The sequence below is a fragment of the Octopus sinensis genome, linkage group LG11, assembly GCF_006345805.1.
Source record: "Octopus sinensis linkage group LG11, ASM634580v1, whole genome shotgun sequence".
In the NCBI taxonomy this organism is placed as follows: domain Eukaryota; kingdom Metazoa; phylum Mollusca; class Cephalopoda; order Octopoda; family Octopodidae; genus Octopus; species Octopus sinensis.
The window spans coordinates 62,272,809-62,297,479 of NC_043007.1; the positions used below are offsets into that span (position 1 = coordinate 62,272,809).

Consider the following 24,671-nt stretch of genomic DNA (forward strand, 5'->3'; position numbering starts at 1 on the left):
AGAAAATATTATACTCTGTATTTTTGACATGGTTTCGAGGATATTTAAATATTGGTTTCAAATTTTGGCACGAGGCCAGCAATTTCAGGCAGGAGATATGTCATTTATATCAACTCCAGTGTTCAAACTGGTACTTCATTTAACAATCCCGAAAGGATGAAAAGCCAAGTAGAGCTTGGCGGAATTTGAACACAAAATGTAAACATGGATGAAATGCCACTGAGCATTTTGTTCAGTGTGCTATTGATTCTGTCAACTTGCTGCCTTTATGAGTGCTAAATAGCAAAACATAATTATGAAATATTGTAAGAAAGTAAAAACAAAATTACATTTTCTTGTAATTAAACAGTATGTAGTGTGACCAAGAATACATGGCATCATCAGTAACAGTTGTGGTAGTTAACATGTTAAGGATCATTTCAGAAAATCATACAAAATATAAACAATCAGAAAATTTAATTAAATGTGTGGAAACATCTCAATTTATTTCAATCTTCCTAAGGAAGATTTTTTTTATGTACAGTAAAATTTTTCAGAGTGTAGCTAAAATATGATTACATATATTGAATAAGATACAATCATAAACCTTGCTTAGTTCTGATATAAAGTGCAACTTCTTCCTGTTATTTCTTCTTCTGATATATATATATATATATATGTTCTGTACCCATATATGGATGTATATATATATATATATATATATATATATATCAGTGGCGTGCGGTGACTTCCGGGGCTGGGCATGCAATGAATTTCTTTGTTGAAATTCAAAAGTTCCATGAATTTAAACTCTACTAAGGATGAAAATCATGCTTTTATTTGGTCAACTATTGTACTGATAATTTTGTTATAAAGCATATTATAATGTCGTTGGGGCTCAATAGATATATTCTTGGATCTCTGAATTCCGATTCCTGCATTGACTCCATATCCACCCCCCACCCGGGTTCAGTCCCACTGCGTGGCACCTTGGGCAAGTGTCTTCTACTACAGTCTCGGGCCGACCAAAGCTTTGTGAGTGGATTTGGTAGACGGAAACTGAAAGAAGCCCGTCATATATATGTATATATATGCGTGTGTGTGTTTGTGCGTGTGTGTTTGTCCCCCTAGCATTGCTTGACAACCGATGCTGGTGTGTTTATGTCCCCGTTACTTAGCGGTTCGGCAAAAGAGACCGATAGAATAAGTACTGGGCTTACAAAAGAATAAGTCCGGGGGTCGAGTTGCTCGATTAAAGGCGGTGCTCCAGCATGGCCGCAGTCGAATGACTGAAACAAGTAAAAGAGTAAAAGAGATTGAAAAATTATCAAGTTTGTTTTCGAGTACAGTTCTAGTTTTATCTATTTGATCTTTACAATACACTATGTCATGACTTTTACTCTGGAGGATGTTAAATAAGAAAAAAATCTCACTGAATACTTCTAACAAAAATAAGAAATCAGGAGCTTTTAAAGTGTGTAAGAATCCAATTGCTGAATTTATGGTGGTATCATCCCATGCTTCAGGATTTTCAATGATGTGCTCAAAAAGGCTGATTATGAAATTATAATTTTTCTTTATGGTAATAATAAGCCGTGAGGAGTAATTCCATTGCTGTTGACTTCGGAAATCGTTTTTTTAACAATGTTATCTAATGCATTAGTCCTTTTCGGTGCTGGTCTCCCACCATTTATAATTAATTATTTTCCCTCGAATTCTCCTTTCGAAAAACTATTTCTCAAAATATCGTTTATAACACACATTTCACTTATTTCGTAAAAGGCTGAGCGCCTGCGTAAATTGTAAGTCAATTTCAACAAAACAGAAAGATACAGAAAGTGGGTATCATGTGGTCAGTTCATAGCATGACATGCCACTGAGAGAGAGAGAGGAAGGGGGTACAAAATATTATGAAAGACCTTTCCTCCTAGCATCTGTTTTATCAATTCACTAAGAGAGAGAGAGGAAGGAGGGACAAACTAAGAGACAGAGAGGGAGGCCATGCAGGTCTCCCCACAGCATGATGAGCCACTTAGAGAAAGAGGAAGGGGGTAAAAATATTTCAAATGCCCTATCCTCTTAGCATGTCTTTTAAACAGTCACTAAGAGAGAGAGAGAGAGAGGAAGGAAGGACAAACTGAGACAGAAAGGGAGTGTCTGACATGCTGGTCTTGTCAATGCATGACTTCTAAAAGCAGAAGTAGAGTCACTGAGAGGGAAGGGGAGACAAAATACAACTGGACGGATTTTTCTTTGAAACAAAGTAACTATTTTATCTAATTTTCCGATCATATGGATAAAAAAATCACAGGGCATGCAACGCATACCTTGCATACCTGAGAGTGCACGCCCCTGATATATATATATATATATATATATATATATCTTTCATCCTCTACTTGTTTCAGTCATTAGACTGCAGCCATGCAGGGGCACCACCTTGAAGTGTTTTTAGTTGAACAACTTGACCCCAGTACTGTTTTTTCCTTAAAGCCTGGTACTTATTCTATCTGTCTCTTTTGCTGAATTGCTAAGTTACAGGGCGTAAACTAACCAACACCAGTTGTCAAGCAATGGTGCAGAACAAACATGGACACACACACACACATATGTGACAGGCTTTTTTCAGTTTCAATCTGCCAAATCCACAAGGCTTTGGTTGGCCCAAGGCTATAGTAGAAGACACTTTCCCATAGTTCACCACAGTGAGACCAAACCGAGAACTATATGGTTGGGAAGCAAGCTTCTTAGTACATAGCCATGCCTGAGCCTATGTGTGTGTTGTGTGTGTGTGTGTGTGTGTGAATATATGTAATAATATATTAATATGTGTGTGTGTCTTTGTGTTTGTCCACCACCACTGCTTGACAACTGGGGCTGGTTTGTTTGCATTTCTATAACTTAGCAGTTCAGCAAAAGAAACAAACAGAAAAAGGACTAGGCTTACAAAAATAAGTATTGGGGATGATTTGTTTGACTCAACCTTCATGGTGGTGCCCTAACATGGTTGCAATCCATTGACTGAAACAAGTGAAAGAGAAAAGATAAAATCAAATCTATACCAACAATTAACATCATTATCATCACCATCATCAACGTTTTCATGGATGTATTTCTGCAATAGTTCACATAATCATGTGTCACCAACATTTTTAACAATGGATAGAAATGTTTAATTGTATAAAAAAAGAAAAGAAAATCAGTCAACAGATGCTAGCTGTATCCATAGCATGCAGCCAATTGTCATCATCATAAGCATCAACATTCAACATCTGTTTTCCATGCTAGCATGGATTGGATGGCTTGACAGGGACTGGCAAGACCAAGGAAGAGACAAGATTCCATAGTCTGTTTTGGCTTGGATGCCCTTCCTAACACCAGCCACTTTACAGAGTGTATTGGGTACTTTTTATGTCACGTCATCATCAATGCTTTTTATGTGGCATCAATACCAGTACTTTTTATGTGGCACCAGCACCCATACCAATGCTTTTTATGTGACATCTTGGTTTTAGGATCTCAATTCTGTTGTGGGGGATGGATTTTCTTGAGTACAGCTATGTGCCACATATCTCAGTCCTTTATCATCTCCTTTGTAAGACTCAGCATTTTGAAATTAGCCTTCAAAACTTTGTCCCATGGCATTCAGGGTCTCCCTCTTACACAACTTCCCTCCACTTTAAGTGATTGGCTGTTAAATATATTACAGACCTCTATAAGGATCCATAATACCACTTTTTCCAGCATGCAAGTTAAACTTTTTTAGACCAAAATTTACGACCAAATAAGGTAGATCAACACCAAGATGATTTTGGAGGACCAAACATTCTGTGTGAAATACAGTAGGATTTGAAAAGATAGTAACAATGTTCAAATGCTTACACTACATATGTATACTATATACTACATGTTTAAACTATCATCATCATCATCATCATTGTTTAATACCTGCATTCTATGCTGGCATGGGTTGGATGGGTTGACAGAAGCTGGCCAGGTAGGAACCTGCATCAGACTTCTGTGTCTGTTCTGACACAGTTTTTACAGCTGGATGTCCTTCATAAAACCAACCACCCAGCAGAGTAGACAGTGCTTTTTACATGGCACAAGCACAGGCAAGGTCAATTTTAGTATGGATTTTACAGCTGGATGCCTTTCCAAATGCCAACCACTTTACAGTGTGGACTGGATTGGAAAATACAGTATTTGTTAATGCAAAAGCGACAATATCTGATATTTTGTCTAATAATAAAACCAATGTTATAATTTGTATATGTGAATGCACAGTCAAGTAGGCATACATGTGTGTGCAACATGCAATTTCAAAGAAAGAAATAAAAATTTCATTGTTTCTTACCTTATTGTGTGGATCATGATTCATCCAGTGTAAACCAACTGGTAACAGCAATACTTCTTTTTCATGAATCTTATTGAAGTTGAAAGAATTTGGATCAAATTCCTGATTGACACTTTGAATATGTTGAGGTTTTCTTCTCTCAATAAACCTGAGAGGATTTAACTTGTTAAATAAAAAAATTATAATGACATTAAATATGTAAACTTGATAACATGAACACAAACAATAAACTGTTACTATTAATAATAACAATAATAATCATTTCTACTAAAGGCACAAAGCCTGAAATTTTGGCTGAGGGGACTAGTCAATTACATCGACCCCAGTATTTCACTGGTACTTAATTTATAAACTCCGAAAGATTAAAAGCAAAGTTAGCTTCAGCAGAATTTGAACTCAGAATGTAAAGACAGACAAAATGCCGCTAAGCATTTTGCCCAGCAGGCTAACAATTCTGCCAGCTCATCACCATAATAATAATAATAATAATCCTTTCTACTAAAGGCACAAGGCCTGGAATTTTGGTGGAAGGGACAACTCAATTACATTGACACCAGTATTGACGCAGAAAAGATGAAAGGCAAAGTCAACCTTGGTGGATTTTGAACTTAGAATATAAAGAAAAACAAAATACCGCTAAGCATTTTGCCTGGCGTGCTAATGATTTTGCCAGCTTGCCACCTTAATAATAATCTTTTCTTACTAAAGGCACAAGGCCTGAAATTTTGGGGGAGGAGACTAGTCAATTACATCAACCCCAGTATTTCACTGCTACTTAATTTATCGACCCCGAAAGGATGAAAGGCAAAGTTGACCTTGGCATAATTTGAACTCAGAATGTAGCAATGGGTGAAATACCACAATGCATTTCACCCAGAATGCTAACAATAATAATAATAGATGATACTAATAATAATCCTGAAATTTTGGGGAAGGAGATTAGTTAATTACACCAACTCTTGTGCTCAACTGGTACTTATTTCATCAACCCTCCTTCTCTTCCTCACTACTACCACCACCACCATTATTATAATTTTTTTTTTTTTCTTCCACTGAGGTAGATTTTCTATGCTCAATGACCTTTCAGTTGCCAACTCTCACTTGTTTCCAAACAAGGTTATGCTTTCCTGGTAAGAGTCTGGCATATTTTTCAGGAAAGACTAGAAACAGACATCACAAGATTTACTGTCATAACACTCATTTGCAACTATCACATGATGTCAAGACAAGGAGACATTGGCACACGCACACACTATATATGCATACAAGGGGGTGCTGAAAAGTTCCTGGCTTTGGGTAAAAGAAAATACAAGAGGATCAGTTAATTGTGATTTTATTCAACATATTTCCCTCTTGGATTCACACATGTATTATAGTGGGCCTTCAGTTTTTCTAAACCCTGTAGAAGAACTTGGAAGGTTAGGTCTCCAACTAGGCCTTTCGCAACACTCTTAAAGCCAGGAACTTCTCAGTTCCCTCTCGGATATAAGTAAGAGTTTTCTTTCAGTTTCCATTAACCAAATCCACTCAAGGCTTTGGTTAGTACAGGGCTATAGTGAAAGACACTTGCCCAAGTTGCCACATAGTGGTACTGAATCTGAAACAACTTGGTTGGGAAGCAAACTTCTTACCTACACGACCATGCTGCATCCAATATATTTATATTATTATATTAGTAAGAGTGGATTTGATCATGTAAACTATCAAATAAACATAGGATACCCATTCTACAAATAACTAATCGATCATAAAGTAAGAGCAACATATTTTTACCAATGAACAAGTGATGAGTTTAAAATTTTACTCAGTCTTACTACAGAAATTCAGTTGTGTTTCTGGCAAGAATACATTGCTGTTTGACTTAACAACAGAAAGGGAATCTGACGTTTTTATCAAATGTTTACTGAGATTCATGACTGTGTATTAAATCACTATTTGGAAACATAAAAAGTATAACATATTTCAAACCATAAATAATTAGATGAATACACTTACCTGGGCAACATAGCCCCGTTTACCAGGAAGAATTTTGGTCTTTAAATTCAACTCATATTTAAAGTATCCCTTTTGCATTGCTTCATTCCACTTTTCAATAATTATTTTATCAAACTAAAATGAGAGAAGTGGAAAATCCCAATATGTAAGAAATATTTGCAAATATCTCCTTACACACTTCAGTGGTTATTCAATTGTAGCTGATAACAGTGGTTGAAGCCTATGGAAACATTGGTTCAGAGCAGGTATGGGCAACCTTTCTTGAAAATCAGATCACACAAGACATGGCTCATCATCAGGTAAGCCACACTGCTAAAAAGTTCTAGATAATTTTTTGCTAGGTATGCCATTCAGAAAGTACTTAAGGCTGCAGTTTGCCCAATGAAATCGGCAGCCACAACGGCATCATCATCATCATCATCATTTAATGTCTGCTTTCCATGCTGGCATGGGTTGGGCGATTTGACTGAGGACTGGCGAACCAGATGGCTGCACCAGGCTCCAACCTGATCTGGCAGAGTTTCTACAGCTTGATGCTCTTCCTAATGCCAACCACTCCGGGAGTGTAGTAGGTGGTTTTACATGCCATCGGTACGAGGGCCAGTCAGGCGGTACTGGCAACGACCACGCTCAAATGGCGTTTTTTACATGCCACCTGCACAGGAGCCAGTCCAGTGGCACTGGCAACAACCTCGCTCCTATAATTTAAAACAGTTTTTAATATCACAACATATTGGAACTAAAATGGCTTCAAAATCCCACCAGAAAAATTACAAAGAAATATATTTTGAAATGTCAGAAAAAGCATGATGTATTGAAGAATTAATACTGATGCTAAAAGAAGTCCTAGCAGCAAGAGTTTTGTGTCAATGCTCATTTCTACATGCTTGATACAAAAAACAGCAGTCTGGCACTGTACATAGAAGCATTCAGTGTGAGGAATAATTAAATACTATGAAAAGAAATATTGGCATAAGTAGTGCTTTTGAGCTCTAAACTTACACTGACTTAAAACCTACTGGAATCAGAACAGCTAACACTATAGTTTTATGTCACTACACTGGACTGTACCAAAATAAAAGTGCAGAATATATTGAAGTTATAGCATTCCAGTATTTTATTTTTCTTTATTCCATACAACTATTTACAACAACAGAAATTGTAGCAGCAGAGACATCTAGCAAATGTCTCGGCAGAGTGCTAATCAAAAGAAAAGTCTCTTAACAAACAATTTACTCTTCAAGTAATTTGGCTTTAAGAAACCTATAGAATACTCTATAATTATTTTACTTTCAAAACTTACCTTACTTAATGGTATTTCTTTATATGCTGAACAACCAGGAAGACTCCAATGAAATTCTTGAGGGTTGTAAATGAATTCCATCAATCTTTAAGAAAATGCTGTAAAAAGTTTCCAAATTTTTTAATATTTCTAGCAAAATTACACATCTATTAGAAAGGGGGAAAGTTGGCAGAATGGTAAGGTACCAAATTAAATGCTTTACAATATTTCAGTTTGTCTCTTTAATTTCTGACTTTAGATCTTCCAGAATAAATTGGAAACTTTAGGCAACCTGTAAGATTTAACAGGATTGATAACCTATGTGATTTGGCTGTGAGCTTGCTACAGATTTGGATTGGATTGCCTATGTTCAGTCCACTGCAGGACAAAAGCTTCAGCATGTTCTTTCCACCAATCACAGTCTGATGTGGAGGCTGTGAATCTGAGCTTGAGATCATACTGATTCGATAAGCCTACTGTGCCACATTAGCTCAACATGGCTTGACAGAAGGATACAGTTTTTATACTCTTACCTAGGAGTAATTAACTCAATTACATTGATCCCCAGTGCTCAACTGGTGCTTATTAACCTTGAAAAGATGAGAGGCAAGAACTGGAACTCCGAATGTAAGGATGGGTGAAATGCCTATTTCTTTACTACCCACAAGGGGCTAAACACAGAGAGGACAAACAAGGACAGACAAACAGATTAAGTCGATTATATCAACCCCAGTGTGTAACTGGTACTTATTTAATCGACCCCGAAAGGATGAAAGGGAAAGTCAACCTCGGTGGAATTTGAACTCAGAACGTAGCGACAGGCAAAATACCACTAAGCATTTCGTCCAGCATGCTAACGATTCTGCCAGTTCATTGTCATCACAACAGATTTAAAAAAAAAAAAATTTATAGACTGATAAATTAGATTGTAATCATTTTATCTTTTAGCTTGTTTTGGCATTTTGAAATATTTGCTGTTTCCAGATATAAAAACACCAACTTTGTTATAAATTACCTATGATTAACCCTGAATTCACATATATTGGCACTGAAAATGTTACTCTTGGTAGCTATTTGGTCATTGGGACTGGATATATATACGCAGCCAATTTCAGAATCTTTTGTAGTAGGTACTCTAATAATGTAACAAAGTATAGGGTGAGATTTGTTACATAATCATCACTAGAGATGATTATGTCATATTCCTTTCAATACATGTTAGTAGTAGTAGTAGTCAGTGTTGGTGGTGGTGAATGGCCTCTTAAACTGGATTCAAAATATAATGTGCGGACTCTTAAATTGTCCTTCACAGCATAGATCAATTTACTAAAGCAAAGTGACATGCATCAAAATAAAGACAAAAATAACTGTAGTGACATTTTTGTTCTAAGCTATGTGACCATTCTTGTTCTCAATGAGAGAGGAGGAGAGAGAGAGAGACTATCATAAAAACCAACATAGAGAAATGTGCAAAATATGCACTGAAATATAAACATAAACGTCTCCAAATGAAGAGGGCTTTATAAAGGACTGGTGTAGATATTTCATTTAATTGGTTTAATACTGGTACTATGGCTGTAATAGGCTTGCCACCTTCTTCTAAGTACATTTTCCAAAAGATTTCATATCTGACAGTTAGATGAACAGATATGTGTAAAATTAAACATCTTTTCCAAGTTTACAACAAAAGACATCAAAATTTCACCTCAAAATCTATAAGTTTGTAGTCAATTGCTTATTTTGCCTGCCAAAATGTATTGAAGGTTTAGGAATGCTTCAGATTCTTTTTAATCAGAGATTACTAATCATTCTCTATAGTTGAAATTATTAGCATATCACAGTTCTAGATAAGGCAAAGTTGATTGCCATTTTCACTGTGGATTACAACTTCCAGTCCTCTATGAACTTTTCAGAGACATATCATGAGGTGCAGGCATGGCTGTGTGGTAAGTCGCTTGCTTGCCAAACACGATTCTGGGTTCAGTCCCACTATGTGGAACATTGGGCAAGTGTCTTCTGCTATGGCCTCAAGCTGACCAAAGCATAGTGAGTAGATTTTGTTGATGGAAAGTGACAGAAGCCCATTATGTGAGTGTATGTGTGTTTGTCCCCTAATTGGTATTAGTGTCTATATATGCCCATAAGTCAGTGGTTCAGCAAAAGCGACCATTAGAATAAATACTAGGATTAAAAAAAAGTCCTAGTGTTGATTTGTTTAACAGAAACTCTTAAAAGTGGTGCTCCAGTATGACCATAGTCAAATGACTGAAACAAGTAAGAAAAATAAAAGATAAACTGTAAATTCTCTATTCTTAAGGACATCAAGGTATCTGAAATGAATTACAGACTCCTAATATTTTAAAGATGTGATTACTAGAAAAATACACTTTTTTACACGTGTTATAACAAGTGCAGCAACATATAAAGAATGGTGATACCAGTACCCAACACATCAATACAAACAAATGATACTTTCAGTGTGTGGTTTCTATTTCATTGTACCTATGCTGATGACAACTGAATCATGATAGTGAAATACAGACATTTGCAAACTTACAAGTTGAGTTTGTTTTCAAATTCTTGCTGTTGGAATTACTGTTAGCATTGACATAGCAACAAAATCTATTATAAGTGTGTGTGTGAAATGAATGGAAGAAAACTATTACACTCCACTCAGTACCATGGTAGAGTGCAATAGTTTAAGCTGATCCAATGGTCTATTACTCTGGTGTCTCCTTGGTATGTTACCAGTTCCTCAAACAAGAATTAACAGATTCCTGTCTGAGTTACTGACAATCTGTCAGATTAACTCCATAACAAGAAGGCATTGTATCAGCCTAAATAAGCTATACACACATACATATATATATATGTTATATATATATATATGTGTGTATTATATATATATATATATATATATATATATATGAGAGAGAGAGAGAGAGAAGGGGAGAAAGATAGGCGCAGGTGTGGCTGTGTGGTAAGAAGCTTGCTTCCCAACCACATGATTCTGGGTTCAGTTCCACTGCATGACACCTTGGGCAAGTGTCTTCTACTATAGCCTCAAGCCAACCAAAGCCTTGTAAGTGGATTTGGTAGAAGGAAAATGAAATAAGCCTGTCATATACATACATATACTTATTAAAGTGTTACTGTACTTTCTCTTTCTTTTATCTCTCTCTGTCACTATAATACTAACAACATTTTTCAAGCTTCCCTTTCTCATTCTCCTTCTCTCTCATCTGTTCACAATTAATCTCATTGTTAATCCCAGCTTGATATTATGAAATAGTATCTGAAGTCCTCATTTTATCCCACCACCATTTCTCATCTTTCTTTATTCATCTATCTCCACTCTTCTTTAAAAGCACAGCCACTCCTGCCATTGTTCTTTATTGACCTGTTCTTGTTACTGTTATTATTGTTGTTGTTGTCATCCAGATACTACTCTAATCATTTTAACCTCTCTTACTGTGACCTTCTTTCATTTCATCAGGAACTTTAAATATCACTATAAAATCGTTTTATGACAAAAGTGATGAATGTCAACCCTACAAAATTTCAACACAGTTTTACAATGATGCAATATTTTCACATGTGAATGCATCGAATGACATTAACCCTGTAACACTTTTAAGAGTGCAGCAAAAGTTATGGCTAAACATCATGTTTGTAGATCTAGCATATGGTCAAAACAAAGATTTTGAAAGATTCCTCAAAAACCAGAAAGCATATCAAGTGCAAGGACTGACAGAGGCAGTTAAATTATCTCAAGAAGACAATCTTCTATGTAAATTATTTTAGATTACTGCAAAAATGTTCATTGAAATGGTTCATTAAATTAATTAAAAAGAACCATAGTTTCAATCTTTAAGATGTCATGTACGAGGGACGTTCAATAAGTAATGCCTCTGACCCACTTGCAGTTGTTTGATCTAGCTGAAATTTTGCATGTGCAATCACTTATATCTCTATAGAGTAAGTGGCAAATTACAGCTCTGAATTAATTGTGGTTTCTGATTTACAGGTGTTTGAACCGAGTCAAGTGTGAAATGGAGCCTGTTGAGTGTCGAGCAGTGATCCGGTTTTTGTATTTGAAAGGACGCACACCACGGGAGACTTTTGATGAAATGAAAGTAACTTATGGTGATGATGCCCCATCATATGACCTTGTAAAACGCTGGCATCGTGAATTCAAACATGGTCGGAACTCTGTGGAAACAGCTCCCAGATCTGGTCGCCCCCTTCTGCCATTGATGAGGCATCTGTCCGTCAAGTTGAGGCTGCCATTTTGGAAGATCGACGCATAATTATTCGCCAAATAGCCCATGAGGTCAAGATTAGTACCGGGTCTGTGGAAACTATCATTCATGACCATTTGCATATGCAAAAGGTGTCTGCCAGATGGATTCCCAGGTTGCTCACGCCTTTCCAGAAGCAAGAACGCGTCGAGTGCTCGAGGGTGAATTTGGAGATGTGCCAAGAAGATGAGTCAAAATTTTTCAAAAGACTGATTACACAGGATGAAACCTGGGTCCATCACGATGATCCAGAGACCAAAGCCCAGTCAATGCAGTGGAAGCACCGTGACTCACCCCCTCCAAAGAAGGCAAGGGTGCAGCCCTCCGCTGGTGAGGTCTTGCTGACAGTCTTCTGGGACCAGGACAGAGTAGTGATGACAGATTTCCTGGCAAAGGGTACCACAATTGCAGGAGCCTATTATGCTTCACTTTTGAGGAAATTAAGAGAAGTTATCAAAATCAAGAGGTGGGACAAGATCAGTAAAGGCATCCTCCTCCTGCAGGACAATGCTCCGATCCACAACTCGCTTGTCGCCAGATCAGAAGCACAAGCGTATGGCTATGAACTCCTCCCCATCCCCCCTACTTTCCTGACCTTGCACCCTCTGATTTTCACCTCTTCCCAATCATGAAGTTGTTTTTGAAAGGAAAGCGTTTCCCAGATGATGCAGCCTTGATTTCTGAAGTCACGTTCACGTTGGAGGACCAAGCTGGGTTCTTCTACAAAAACGGTCTCCAGAGCCGCGTCAAACGATGGGAGAAATGCGTAACTCTGGGTGGTTCCTATGTAGAAAAAGACTAATAACTGTGCCAAGTTTCGTTGCTCTACTGCTATGGGAAGTGGGTCAGGGGCATTACTTATTGAACGCCCCTCGTACATGATGCAGAATAATCTTATTACAGTGAAATTACAAAGTTATAAACAAGATGATATATATACAAACAATAGATGCATCAAGCAGTGTGGCAGATGCAAAAGCTGCAAGTGTTCCATTGACATGTAGCACAACAGATGGTATGGAAGTCAAACAAATGAAAGAATAAATATTATTTATTAAGAGCGGTGTAGTTCGTATAAAGCATTGTAGTACCAAAGAATGGAAAGAAAAGGGAAAATAAGAAAGCTCCTGACAATGTGGAAAGTTTTATAAAAATCTTTATATTTCAGGCACAAAAACCCATCCTCAGAAGGAAACAGTCTGGGAAGTGTCCAGTTACACAGGTTCAGGAGTTTGTGTAAGGTAACAGAACCTGTGTAACTGGACACTTCCCAGACTGTTTCCTTCGGAAGATGAGCCTCATCGCCTGAAATATAAAGGTTTTTGTAAAACTTTCTACATTGTCAGAAGCTTTCTTATTTTCCCTTTTCTTTCCCTATTATTTATTATTTTGTACTTTGTATTCTAACTGAAAATATTTTGTTGATAAACTAAAAATAGCTCATTTATATAAAATAACTTTTCATTTATTTTATGGTATTTTTCTTCTACAATGTTCATTTTTAAATATAATTTCAAGAATTACATGTTATCCCTATATTTTTTCTTTTATTTGTAATGAAAATAGTTAACTGATAGATAAACTTTCAAAATATACCAGTTCATCTCTTCTTTATTCGTCCTTAAATATGAATTTTATAAGTATTACCTGAAAAACTGGACCAACTCAATCCCTAAACAGTTTAGATTTCTACTGTAGTTCTGCATCTAATCCAGTACTACTATATTTGCTAGATTTCCACATCAATGGGGGTCTAAAAGTTTTGTTCTTGCATGGCTAAATTGATGATTTTCTTCAGCCAATGGATTCTAGGCAGCCTCCCAAAGCAGTACTTCATGAAGGTCTAGATCTTTAGGGTGGCTTTTGCATATCACAATATCCAAACCCTAAAGTGTGTGTGTGTATATATATACACATAAATGTAAAATACACATACATTAATTTCTTTATTCTGTCTATTTGTCTATGCTTGCATGGGTTCGACAAGATAATATATACAGGTTCCAAGGAGTTTCACACTCATTCCTCTCTGTGCATAAAGCAGACATGACACAGACTGCACCAGTGGTTCTCAACTGGGATCCATATAAGATTTTGCTGTTATAATTTATATACAAAAAATTGATTTTACTTCTACAATGCACAAAAATATTTGAACACTTTTTTTAATGCAATTTCTAATAATATTTAATAATAAAAATATAACAAAATTTTTAAACATTGAATGGCTATGAAGGTCTACCCAAGTAAAATAGGAATCAAAAGGGTCCATAGGTAAAAAAAAAAATGATTGAGAACCACTGCACTACACCATAGAGCAGTGCTGCCCAACGTCCGGCCCACAAAGCCTTAGAATCCTGCCCGCTAGTCGGTCTTCAATTTATGGGTATCTGCAAAACAAATTACAAAAATGTATTCGTAGATCACAAAAAATCACATTAAAGTATCCTCTTTATGTCAAGGAAGTGTGCTACATGCAGGTCTTCTCCATACGTCATTATGAGATGTGATTTATCTGCGACAGAGACAGTTTTAAGCATGCTGAGTCAGCCACTGACCAAGTTGTGGATGAATACCGATTTACGGTGGCTGAAAACTGTAAAGTCAAGCCGGCTCGAGCCAGCAGCCAACCACGACATAGTATCATATGTAGGAGCCCCTATGTTTAAATTGAGTTATGAATTATAATTGTATAATGGATAATTTCTATAAATAGAATAATAGAATCAATGTTTTCAGTTCTGAATACCTTTTCAAACCATTTCAAAAAGTTGCATTAAAAAATGAAAGGCTAGAAATGTGAGTCCGGCATCGTTTTTTCTTAAATCCGGCCCATGTTCGGAAAAGGTTGGGCAGCACTGCCATAGAGTCACCTAGATACATGCAGGAATACATCAATGATGTAAATGCTTCTAAATGTCCAATCATTAAGTGAGAAATCATGAAGTGTGAAGCAAATTCACATTTAAGTAATATTATAAACAGCAGTTATATTCTCGATTGTAACAACTATTATGACTATTCCAAAATTGTCATGGTTATTCATTAAACTTTCCAGTAATTGTACCATGGAGTGTGATAAGGTAATCTAATTACAAAGATAAAACTTTAGTTCTGAAATCTCTCTAAGAGATCAACACAGTAGTTGTACTAACAAGTAATGTTTGTAGCCATTTGAACATGGCTGTCCGTTCGAACGGACTTTACTGCAATTTTTTAACCCCAAGAGAACATCTCCTCTAGCTGGTTAACGATGCATAGCTGCATCCAAGATATTGCAAGCAGGGGAGCAAACTCCTACCACTTTCTAGCAATAGGACTAGCAGACCAGCCTGGTTTCGGGCTATTTCTGCTTCTTTTCAGTATTGGACACCTCATCTGCTAGAGATGATAAAACTACTAACAATGAAAGACTCGTTAGAATTATGCTACATTATTAAAAATAAAATCAACCAGTAGTTAGCAACTACATATTTTCATGAGCAATGCTGTGTTAAAATAGAGTAAGTTAGCTACAAATAGGCTGACACAGAAATAGTGATTGAAAGGGCGAATTACTATAAAAGTTTGAAAGATTGACAGAATAGCAGAGAGAACAAGAATACAATAAGTGCCTGATATCAACATGTAAACTGACTGAGTGATCAATTACTTACAAAGTCATTATCAAGATAGTTTGTGATAATTAAACTTTTAAAGTAATCATTAAGAATGTTTGGCACTTATTTTGAGCAATTAACTCCTAAGTTTCAATTTCCGTGGCTTTTGTAAAAGTATTTCTATCCTTCCCTTTAACTCACTCTCACCTTCCTCTCCTTCCTTGTCCTATAGGCATGACAAAGTATCTCCTCTATAGTAAGACAGCTACCTCTGTCCCTCTATCATATTCTAACCTCTTTCCTAGCACATAACCACTTCCCTTGGTCCCACTCCTTCTCTCAGCTAAGAGGTTTTTGTCTTGTAAGTTACTTACAACCCCATGGGTGCTGTGCCACAAAAAAAGCACCTGTGCTGGTGTCACATAAAATGCACCCATGCTGGCGTCACATATATAGCACCCATGCTGGTGCCATGTAAAAGACACCCAGGCTGGTGTCACATAAAAAGAACTCATGCTGGTATCACATAAAATGTACACAGTACACTCTGTAAAGTGATTAATGTTAGGAGGGGCATCTAGCCATAAAAACCATACAAGAATAGACAAGAATAGACATTGGATCCTGGTGCAGTCCTCTGGCTTGCCAGCTCCTATCAAACCATCTAACCCATACCAGCATGGAAAATGGACGTTAAATGATGATGATGATGTTGATGGTGATGATGGTGGTGCAGGACCGTTGTGTGTGTATGCATAAACATCATTATCATCGTTATCGTTTTATGTCTTCTTTCCATGCCGGAATGGATTGGGGGATCTGAGTCGCCACCTTCTGGGAGTTACAACACCAAAACACTAGGTGCTCATGAGTGTCTTATGACTTGGTTTCTATAGCTGGATGCCATTTCTAAAGCTAACCACTTTACAGTGCCTTGTACACTGTAAATGTAAATTCAGAGAAGGAATAATGACAACAGAGAGACTAGAAGTGGTTATTAGGTAGTAGGAGAATGGGTGTGAGTGTGCATTCACAATTATAATGTTAAAATCTGTTAAATAAATAAAACTAATGTGCAAGTCTCCAGTTAAAAAAATTTCCAATCTTATCTCCACGTATATGTAGATTCTTGTAAAGAATTTCATGTTTTACTTTGACACTAGTCCAGTTCAAATCACATGTAACTGTTACACTTCCAGACCAGTATATCTATTAGCAATCGTTTCTATTCTCATGTGGTCTACCCGGTCAAATGATGATTTCTTACATAGGCACAAGGCGAAAAAATTTGGACAAGACTTCCACCTGTCAGCACCCAAAAACCACCCTTTAAAAAAAAATTTTTTTTATCCCCCGCCTTTTTTTTTTTTTTGGCTACGGGGAATACGAATCTGCAAAAAAATTGGCAAAAATCAACATTTCTAAATTACCACCCCCACTTTCTTCATTTTTCATTTTTTTTCACAATTTTTTTTTCAAAATAAGCAGGAAAATACTGAGATATGATTCTGAAAAAAATTTCCAAAAATCTTAGCAAAATTTTTTTTTAAATATGCGGAAAAATATGGACATCATGATTTGGACAAAAATTTCAAAATATTTCTGTACTTACGGTTATGGTGTTAGGGTTAAGGTTTTAGGGTTAGTGTTGGGGAAAAAAGTCAAAATTGAAGAAGTTGGCGGGGGGGGGGGTCACAATGTCAATTTTTGGCAATTTCCCAGAACCTCCGTAACCGAAAACGGGGATTTTTGGCAAAAAAAAAATTACAAAAATAAACAAATTTGGGAGAAAATGGGGCGGGGGGACGGGCAGGAGTCTTTCCAAAATTTGCAGGAAAAATTATTTATGCAATTGCCCCAAGTAGTTGTTTTGTATTCATTTTATTAATGTCAAAGAGGTTTAAAATTAAAAAGATGAGAAATTAAATACTGTTACTGCCACGTCAAATAATATTTTTTGTGATGCCAATCACATCTACATAAGAAGTAGTGATTAAGTTCGATTTCATTTATTTTTGTATAATTCAAGAGCCCTTCCACATCAACAAAATTGTAACACTAATATTTGTGGGTGAAGATTATACTTATATAGCGTGCAGCGTGTTTTCTTTGTTTTGTATTTGCAATGATAAAAAATTAGTTAATTAAAAATAGATCTGGTTCATTTAGAAGTACTGCAATTATTAGCAGCAGAGTTTGAAACTACTGAAGTTTTGGCACAGAACACATTTACTGACAATGATGTAAGGCCAGTCACTCTGACTGGTGAAAATAACACTACTTAGCTTCCCAATTTGGCTGGTTCGTGTATTCATCGCCTGATTTTGGTGTAAATGTTGCCCGAACTTTTAAGTAACGCACGCAACATTTTCTGAACATGTTACGAATGCGTGCAGCAGCGGAAATATTTTCACAGCATTATTGGGGTGTGTGTGAGTGTGTGTATATATATATATATATATATATATATATATATATATATATATATATATATATATATATAAACAGGCAGATAAACAGACAGAGGCAGCGATAGGAGAATAAATATATTTAATCGGCAAAAGGTTGCAAAAGTAACTCAAGGGCCGAGAGTTTCTTGCATAGCACTTAGATCGACTTTATATCTGATAGCTCATGAAGTCAGTTTCTTAAGTGTTATGCCCAAAACTTTTGGCGCTTGAGCCACTTTCGTAATTTTCTATCAACAAAAATGTACAAAGAAAAAATGTATGGGTGCAGACGTAACTATGTGGTAAGAAGTTTACTTTCCAACCGCCTGGTTCTGGATTCAGTCCTACTGCATGGCAATTTGGGCATGTGTTTTCTACTATATACATAGGGGTCGACTAATGCCTTGTGGTAGACGGAAACTGAAAGGAACTGGTCTCGTTCAGTAGTATACGTATATTGAGTTCTACACCAGGTTATTAGTACCGCAATATCTAAACGAGTAAAACACACACGTGTGTGTGTTCCCTACGCCCCCCACTGCTTGACAACTCGTGTTGATTTGTCTCGGTAACTTAGCGGTTCGGTAATACCAGAACAGATAGAATACCAGAATGAAAAAAAGTATACTGGGGTCGATTTGTTGAACTAAAGCCTTCGAGGTGATGCCCCACCACGGCTGTAGTCTACTTGTTTCTACAAATAAAAGATATTGATTTCTATTTTTCTTGTTTGTTCTACCAAACCTGTATGTATTTATATATGTAGTGCTAAAATGAAGAAACGATATTGCAGTTATATACGGCTGTATCACAAAAATAAATAAATGTTACTCGCATGTTAACTGCTGTCATATGCTGGTTCGCCCCTTAAATCTAAGAATTGCAATGTTACTTTGTAAAAGCGACGAATTAAACGACCCAGCAAAAGTTAGGCTATACTTTACTATACTTTACTAGTTATCGCCGACTTATTAATTAACTTGTTCGTACCTCTTGAAAATTTGGAAATTCACGTTTCCAACCTAATTCATTAAAAGAAAAAGAAGCGGGGTGAGCTATACTGAATTTAGTAATTGTTTATTTGGGAATTTAAAGAATTATTCTGTACGATATATATATGTGAAATTAGGAAGTAATAATAGTTATATAAGATTGGTTTTTCATTGTAAACACTTGTAAACACATTAATACATTACGATAGTTATTTCTAGTCGATTGTCAACTTACACGTTAAAAATAGGGCCGAGGGAAGATAACCGAGAAAAACATATAGGATCAAACAATCGTATTTCCAATTTCCCATTAATTCTAGTTTTGTTCCCAAGACTTACTACTCTAGAGTTAAGTTAACGGTTACAGAAGTCATGAACCGGTTTTGATAACTGTTCGATGTCATTTAACTTATAGAATTAAATTTCCCACTCTGTAACATATCTCAAGGCAGCTATGTAAGATTTTGTCATTTTTTTTTTCGCCTTTGTAAGAAATAATAATGATTTTACCTGTGTAATAAATTATTTTTTTTTATGTAGCGTGTTGTCGAAGGTTCAGCGATTGATTATTCAACAACTTAGCTTCCAATGATAACGTAATAATTCTGATGGACTTCCGGTCGATCCAAGAATCGCTTAAGAGATTATCATGAATTACAAGACACGATAAAGTTTCGTTTTGATTTGCAATTGATTTATTTTAATTAGAAACGAAGCACATGGTTGTAAGGAAAGGAAAATAAAACGTGATGGTTAGACCTTTATAATATTGTGGTTGTCTCCCTTAAATTAGTTGATTAGGTATTTGTCTTTGTCAATGAATCATTTAAAACATCAAACTACATGAAATACGGAGGCGCGTTGCCTGGTGGTGAGGCTGTTGGGTTCGCGATCCTAGCGTCGTGAGTTCAATTCCTGGACCGGGCGGATCGTTGCGATCTTTATAAATGCCTTTTATTTCATGTTTTCCAAGTCTACTCAACTGAAAATAAATGCCATACTTACTTACTACAAAGCCATACTTACTACAAAGCCATACTTGCTTACCAAAGCCAAACTTGCTTACTAAAAAACCATATTTGCTTACTATGTGTTAACTACATCAAGTAAACCGCATACATAGAGAATACCCTCCATCAGGCACTTGCCATATTTTGAACGCCTTTCTTCCCTGGGCATGGATACATTGAAACTCCGACGTCTGGCAGCTGACTTGGCAGACACCCATAAAATTATTAACCATCTTACTAACAATAACTCTGAGCACCTTATCAAACTCCGCCTGTCTAACACCCATGGACATGTTTACAAAGTCAGAAAGCAGCACAGCTCCCATGACTTTCGGAAACATTTTTTCACGATAAGAGTTGCTGAAGTATACAACAAACTGCTGGCATCAGTTGTTAGTTGTTGGAGCACTGCATCCTTCAAAATTTCCATTCTTCCTGAAATTTGCCAACACCACACCTGATTTTCTCCCCTCCATGCACACGCAAGCATGAATCTGACTCATACACTGTTCACTTTCCAGACATTTGTACATTACTGCATATGCTTTACACACACTTTTGACAAGTTGTGGTGCACCTGAGCACTGTATACAATAATTTCATTATTATTATTATAGTTTTAGTTCCTGATTGTGTTGTCCATAGACTTAAAAGAAACAAAAACCTTTACAAAAACTTAATTTAAAAATAAATTTTCTTCATGAAAGTATATTTTATATTTATATAGTATAGTACTTATTTATATCCATAAAATATGTTAGCACTCACTATATAGAGCTTTGGTCATTAATTGCAATGTTTATCCACTTATTTCTTTGTTAGCAATTAATTGGTAAAATAAACACAACCCTTTATAAACATGTAGATAAATAATGATTTAAAAATAATAATTTTGCTTCATCCATATATTTATATTCAAGACCTGAGATCAAATATAACAATAACAACAACAGAAAAAAACGTGTAGAAGGGTATACCATGAAATTCTTGAAAGCATGACCCATTACCAAATTTATTCTAGACCTCTAGTATTCAGATTACTCTGTCAAATGCAATGCTTATTTATTCACACTATTTTGAATTTTAACAAGGTTGAGGTTGTGTTGATAGATAAAGATGGTTTGAGTTTCAATATACATGTGTGTGTAGATAAATGAAGAAACAGAAAAACCAGGAAGATAAAAATGAAACAATTTATTCAACCTATTAAAGAGCATTAACACAGCAAATCTGTAGAGATACATCTTGAAAGAAAGGCCAGAATATATACACAATGGTTTCACATGCAATTGGTACATAATGATGATGTATGCTGGAAAAACAAATACAAGACATAACTTCTGCTGGAGAACAGAAACAATGTATGCATCAAAGGATAGCGGAGGTTGCCTGTGAAATAAACTTGCTCTGTTGAAGATCCAAACTCAGTCGTGCAAACCCAACTTCGTGTAAGCATGAAAGCACGCTGGCAAAATGCCATTCCTCTAAATGGAAACATTACTAGTCATTGTGGTTTTGTGGCATAAAGCAAAGTGCCATCCACTCAAGAAAACTTGTAGTAAAGGACCCACAAGCAAACTGAATCCTCAACTTGTTTCCTTTGCCAAAAGATTTGCAAGGCACCAGCAGGCTCAAGAGACATATTTGTGTCCATAGAACATCATTACTGCTTTATTTTCCTGAACCCTCATTTGTCATTCATGATGAGAGAATCCATCATACATATGTATGCACACACACACACACACACACACACACACACATACATGTATAGAATTAAAATTAGAATGAGGGTGAAAAATTGGATATTAATTTGATAACACCAGTGGTCTAGCATATCAAAAAACTGAGGTTCAGTAAATTGTATTACATACATATGAGAGGGATGACCACTATGTGGACAACCCTAATGCTAGAAGTAGATCCGCTATGGTCTTACCACTAAGAAATGTTCTCTAGAAAATTTAGCAAACATCAGAAATGTAAGTGAGCAAGGCAAATGAAAAGTAACAAAAATATAGATTAATCATAAACAATGTTTCACTATCAACAGATTACGTAATTTTACTTATGCAATTTATCTGTAGATCTTCAGTAAGATTATCCATACAAATATAATTTGCAGAACTACACACCAGACGTCCACACGAGGTCGATCATGTATGTAGTTCTACCTATTACACTTGTGGTTATTTTTCAAAAGTCCTCGTTTTGGCACGCTAAAATACCGGAAATAATACTGCATAAAATAATTCACTGCAGTAGCTTTTGCCGGTTTGAGAACGTATTAATTTAAAATTAAAATTTAAATGAAGGTGAAAAATTGGATATTAATTTGATAACATCAATTTAACATCAGTGGTCTAGCATATTAAAAAACTGAGGTTCAGTAAATTGTATTACAAGACAGATTGAAAGATCTCAGCTAGTGGTGAACTGTCTCTGCACAAGTGGGTCTATGGTGAGCCCCAATGGTCTGCCTAGCTGATTCTATTGTCTTCAAAAATCAGTCCTACAAGTGGTGATCTTGATGTATCATCGTAACCCTCGGTCAGCCACTGCGTGGATGATCATCTATACTGTTTGTGGCATTGTATCATTCCCTCAGTTGCTCAATTGTCCGAATACAGCAGTTCAAGTCATTAGCAATGACCCATGGACATTGACCAGCATAGAAAAATCCAGTGGTTTGCTCCCTCTGATTTCATGTCAGTCTTGACATGTTTACTGCTTACTGGTAAATTTGGGTGTCCTTTATACCCAACGAGTCAACATTTTGCACATGCATCATGCCTTTCATAAATATGCATTCGTGAGCATTACCATGTTCACAAAAAGTGAGTGAGTTTGAACCCAACATGCAATCCTTGTGTTTTCAAAAGAGAGTGGTGTTGTGGGTCAGTGACATCTTCCTGATGTCAAATAACCTAGAAATGTGATAAAATCAATATAATCTCAATATCATGTGTGAAACAAATAATCTTTTACAATGCAATGTTTCTTTTGTAGTTCAGTATGTATCATCAGTGGATCATGTATACACACACATATATCTGAGAAAGAAGCCCGTTCTAAAGTTTAGAGGAGTAATGTATTTGCAAGAAGTTAAAATATGTCCTGTCATAGAGTGATCAATGGTTTCAAATCCATAAGCACTTAGCTTTATAGATGTCTCATCAGACTCCAATGCCTGAGGCTATTAGTTACGGGGACATAAACAGACCACCATCGGTTGTCAAGCGATGTTGAAGGGGACAAACACAGACACACAAACATATACACACACATACATATATACATATATATATACTCACACACACACATATATACGATGAGCTTCTTTCAGCTTCCGTCTACCAAATCCACTCTCAAGGTTTTGGTTGGTCTAAGGCTATAGCAGAAGACACTTGCCCAAGGTGTCACACAGTGGGACTGAACCCAGAACCATGTGGTTGGTAAGCAAGCTACTTACCACACAACCACTCCTGAAAAAAAAATCAATAATAGGGCCCTTCCAATGGATCCTTCTATCTACTACATATTACTAATATTTTATTTAAACAACCCAAGGGAAATAACCACCAAGAGATTGTAGCGAAGCGATCAATAATTGATTCTCACGATCATCCAACCTAATTCTGCATTTCACTACTCACAGTTCTGATCTGCTAAACATTATTATTGCACTTCCTTAATTTGAATCTTAAACCTTAAAGACTTCATTCATACATTTCTATACATACATACTTTTTTGAATGCCCATTACTCCAATAATTCTGCATTTTTACACTTACACTTTTTCCATGAGAGTAGATAAATGTTTTATTCCACAATGTATTGGTTGTGGCTTCATGCAGGCATAGCATGGATTAGATCCTTGATTGCCAAATTTCACTTAACACTTCAACAACACTTTTCTCATGGTAAAGCAATTGCTTTTCTGTGAATGACAGCAGTTATACATTTCATAAATGCCTTCGCTAAGCAGAATAATGTCTTTGCCTCTCGCCAACCTCCAACTACCTCTTTCACCAGCCTCTGACAATCTTTTTCACCAACCTCGGAAAACCTCTCTCGCAAACCTCCAACAATCTCTCCCTCCTCCAGCTGATAGTTTTTTGTACTTTTTCGTCATGGAAAATACACCTTTTGTGGCACTTATAATGAAATTGCTTTCTTATATCAGAGTAATAAGGCATTTCAATAGAACCTCTTTACCCCCAGGAATTATCGGGTACACCAGCTAGTACATGCATATATATATATATGTGTAAAGTTTGGTCAAGATTTATGCACATCAGCAAATGCATTGTTTGCTGTTCTAATAAGAATGATTTGTTCTTATTAAAATGTGCTAAATACAATGTTACATAAATATATTTAACTCAACACAGCTTCATGCAACTTTACTTATTTAATTGAAACTTGACCAAGCTTTACATACATCACTAAATGTACTATTTGCTGTTCTAATAAGAATAAATCAGTCTTAGGCTGTGAAGGGCAGATTTTGGCATTCATAGCCGCTGACACAAAATAACACAAAAGTACATGTGTTCTACTTTCTAACGGCAGTTCACAACTCACTGTGCTCTCATACATGTCAAAGGAGAATTTGTTCTTGATAGTATTTCTGACTATTTTTGTAGTAAAAGGTCTTCTCATGTCTGAATGTACTCAAACATGTTAAATATGACTACACATGA

The 24,671-nt window shown here is 36.2% G+C and overlaps 1 protein-coding gene across 4 annotated transcripts in view; it reads right to left on the bottom strand.

The window, feature by feature from the left end:
• The window catches only part of LOC115217172 (GDP-D-glucose phosphorylase 1), a 66,338-nt gene that overhangs the window by 39,697 nt on the left and 1,970 nt on the right, over positions 1-24,671 (bottom strand). The window contains exons 1-4 of one of the 4 annotated variants that reach the window (XM_036507578.1): positions 19,466-19,903; positions 7,635-7,732; positions 6,332-6,445; positions 4,337-4,498 (exon numbers count right to left, since the gene is read on the bottom strand). In XM_036507578.1, the coding sequence (XP_036363471.1) occupies positions 4,337-4,498; positions 6,332-6,445; positions 7,635-7,715 (357 nt within the window). In that variant the 5' untranslated portion in view covers positions 7,716-7,732; positions 19,466-19,903. Of the gene's footprint in view, positions 1-4,336; positions 4,499-6,331; positions 6,446-7,634; positions 7,733-18,798; positions 18,954-19,465; positions 19,904-24,671 lie in introns of those variants that run through there. The other 3 variants (XM_029786797.2, XM_036507576.1, XM_036507577.1) reach the window with 3 other exon arrangements.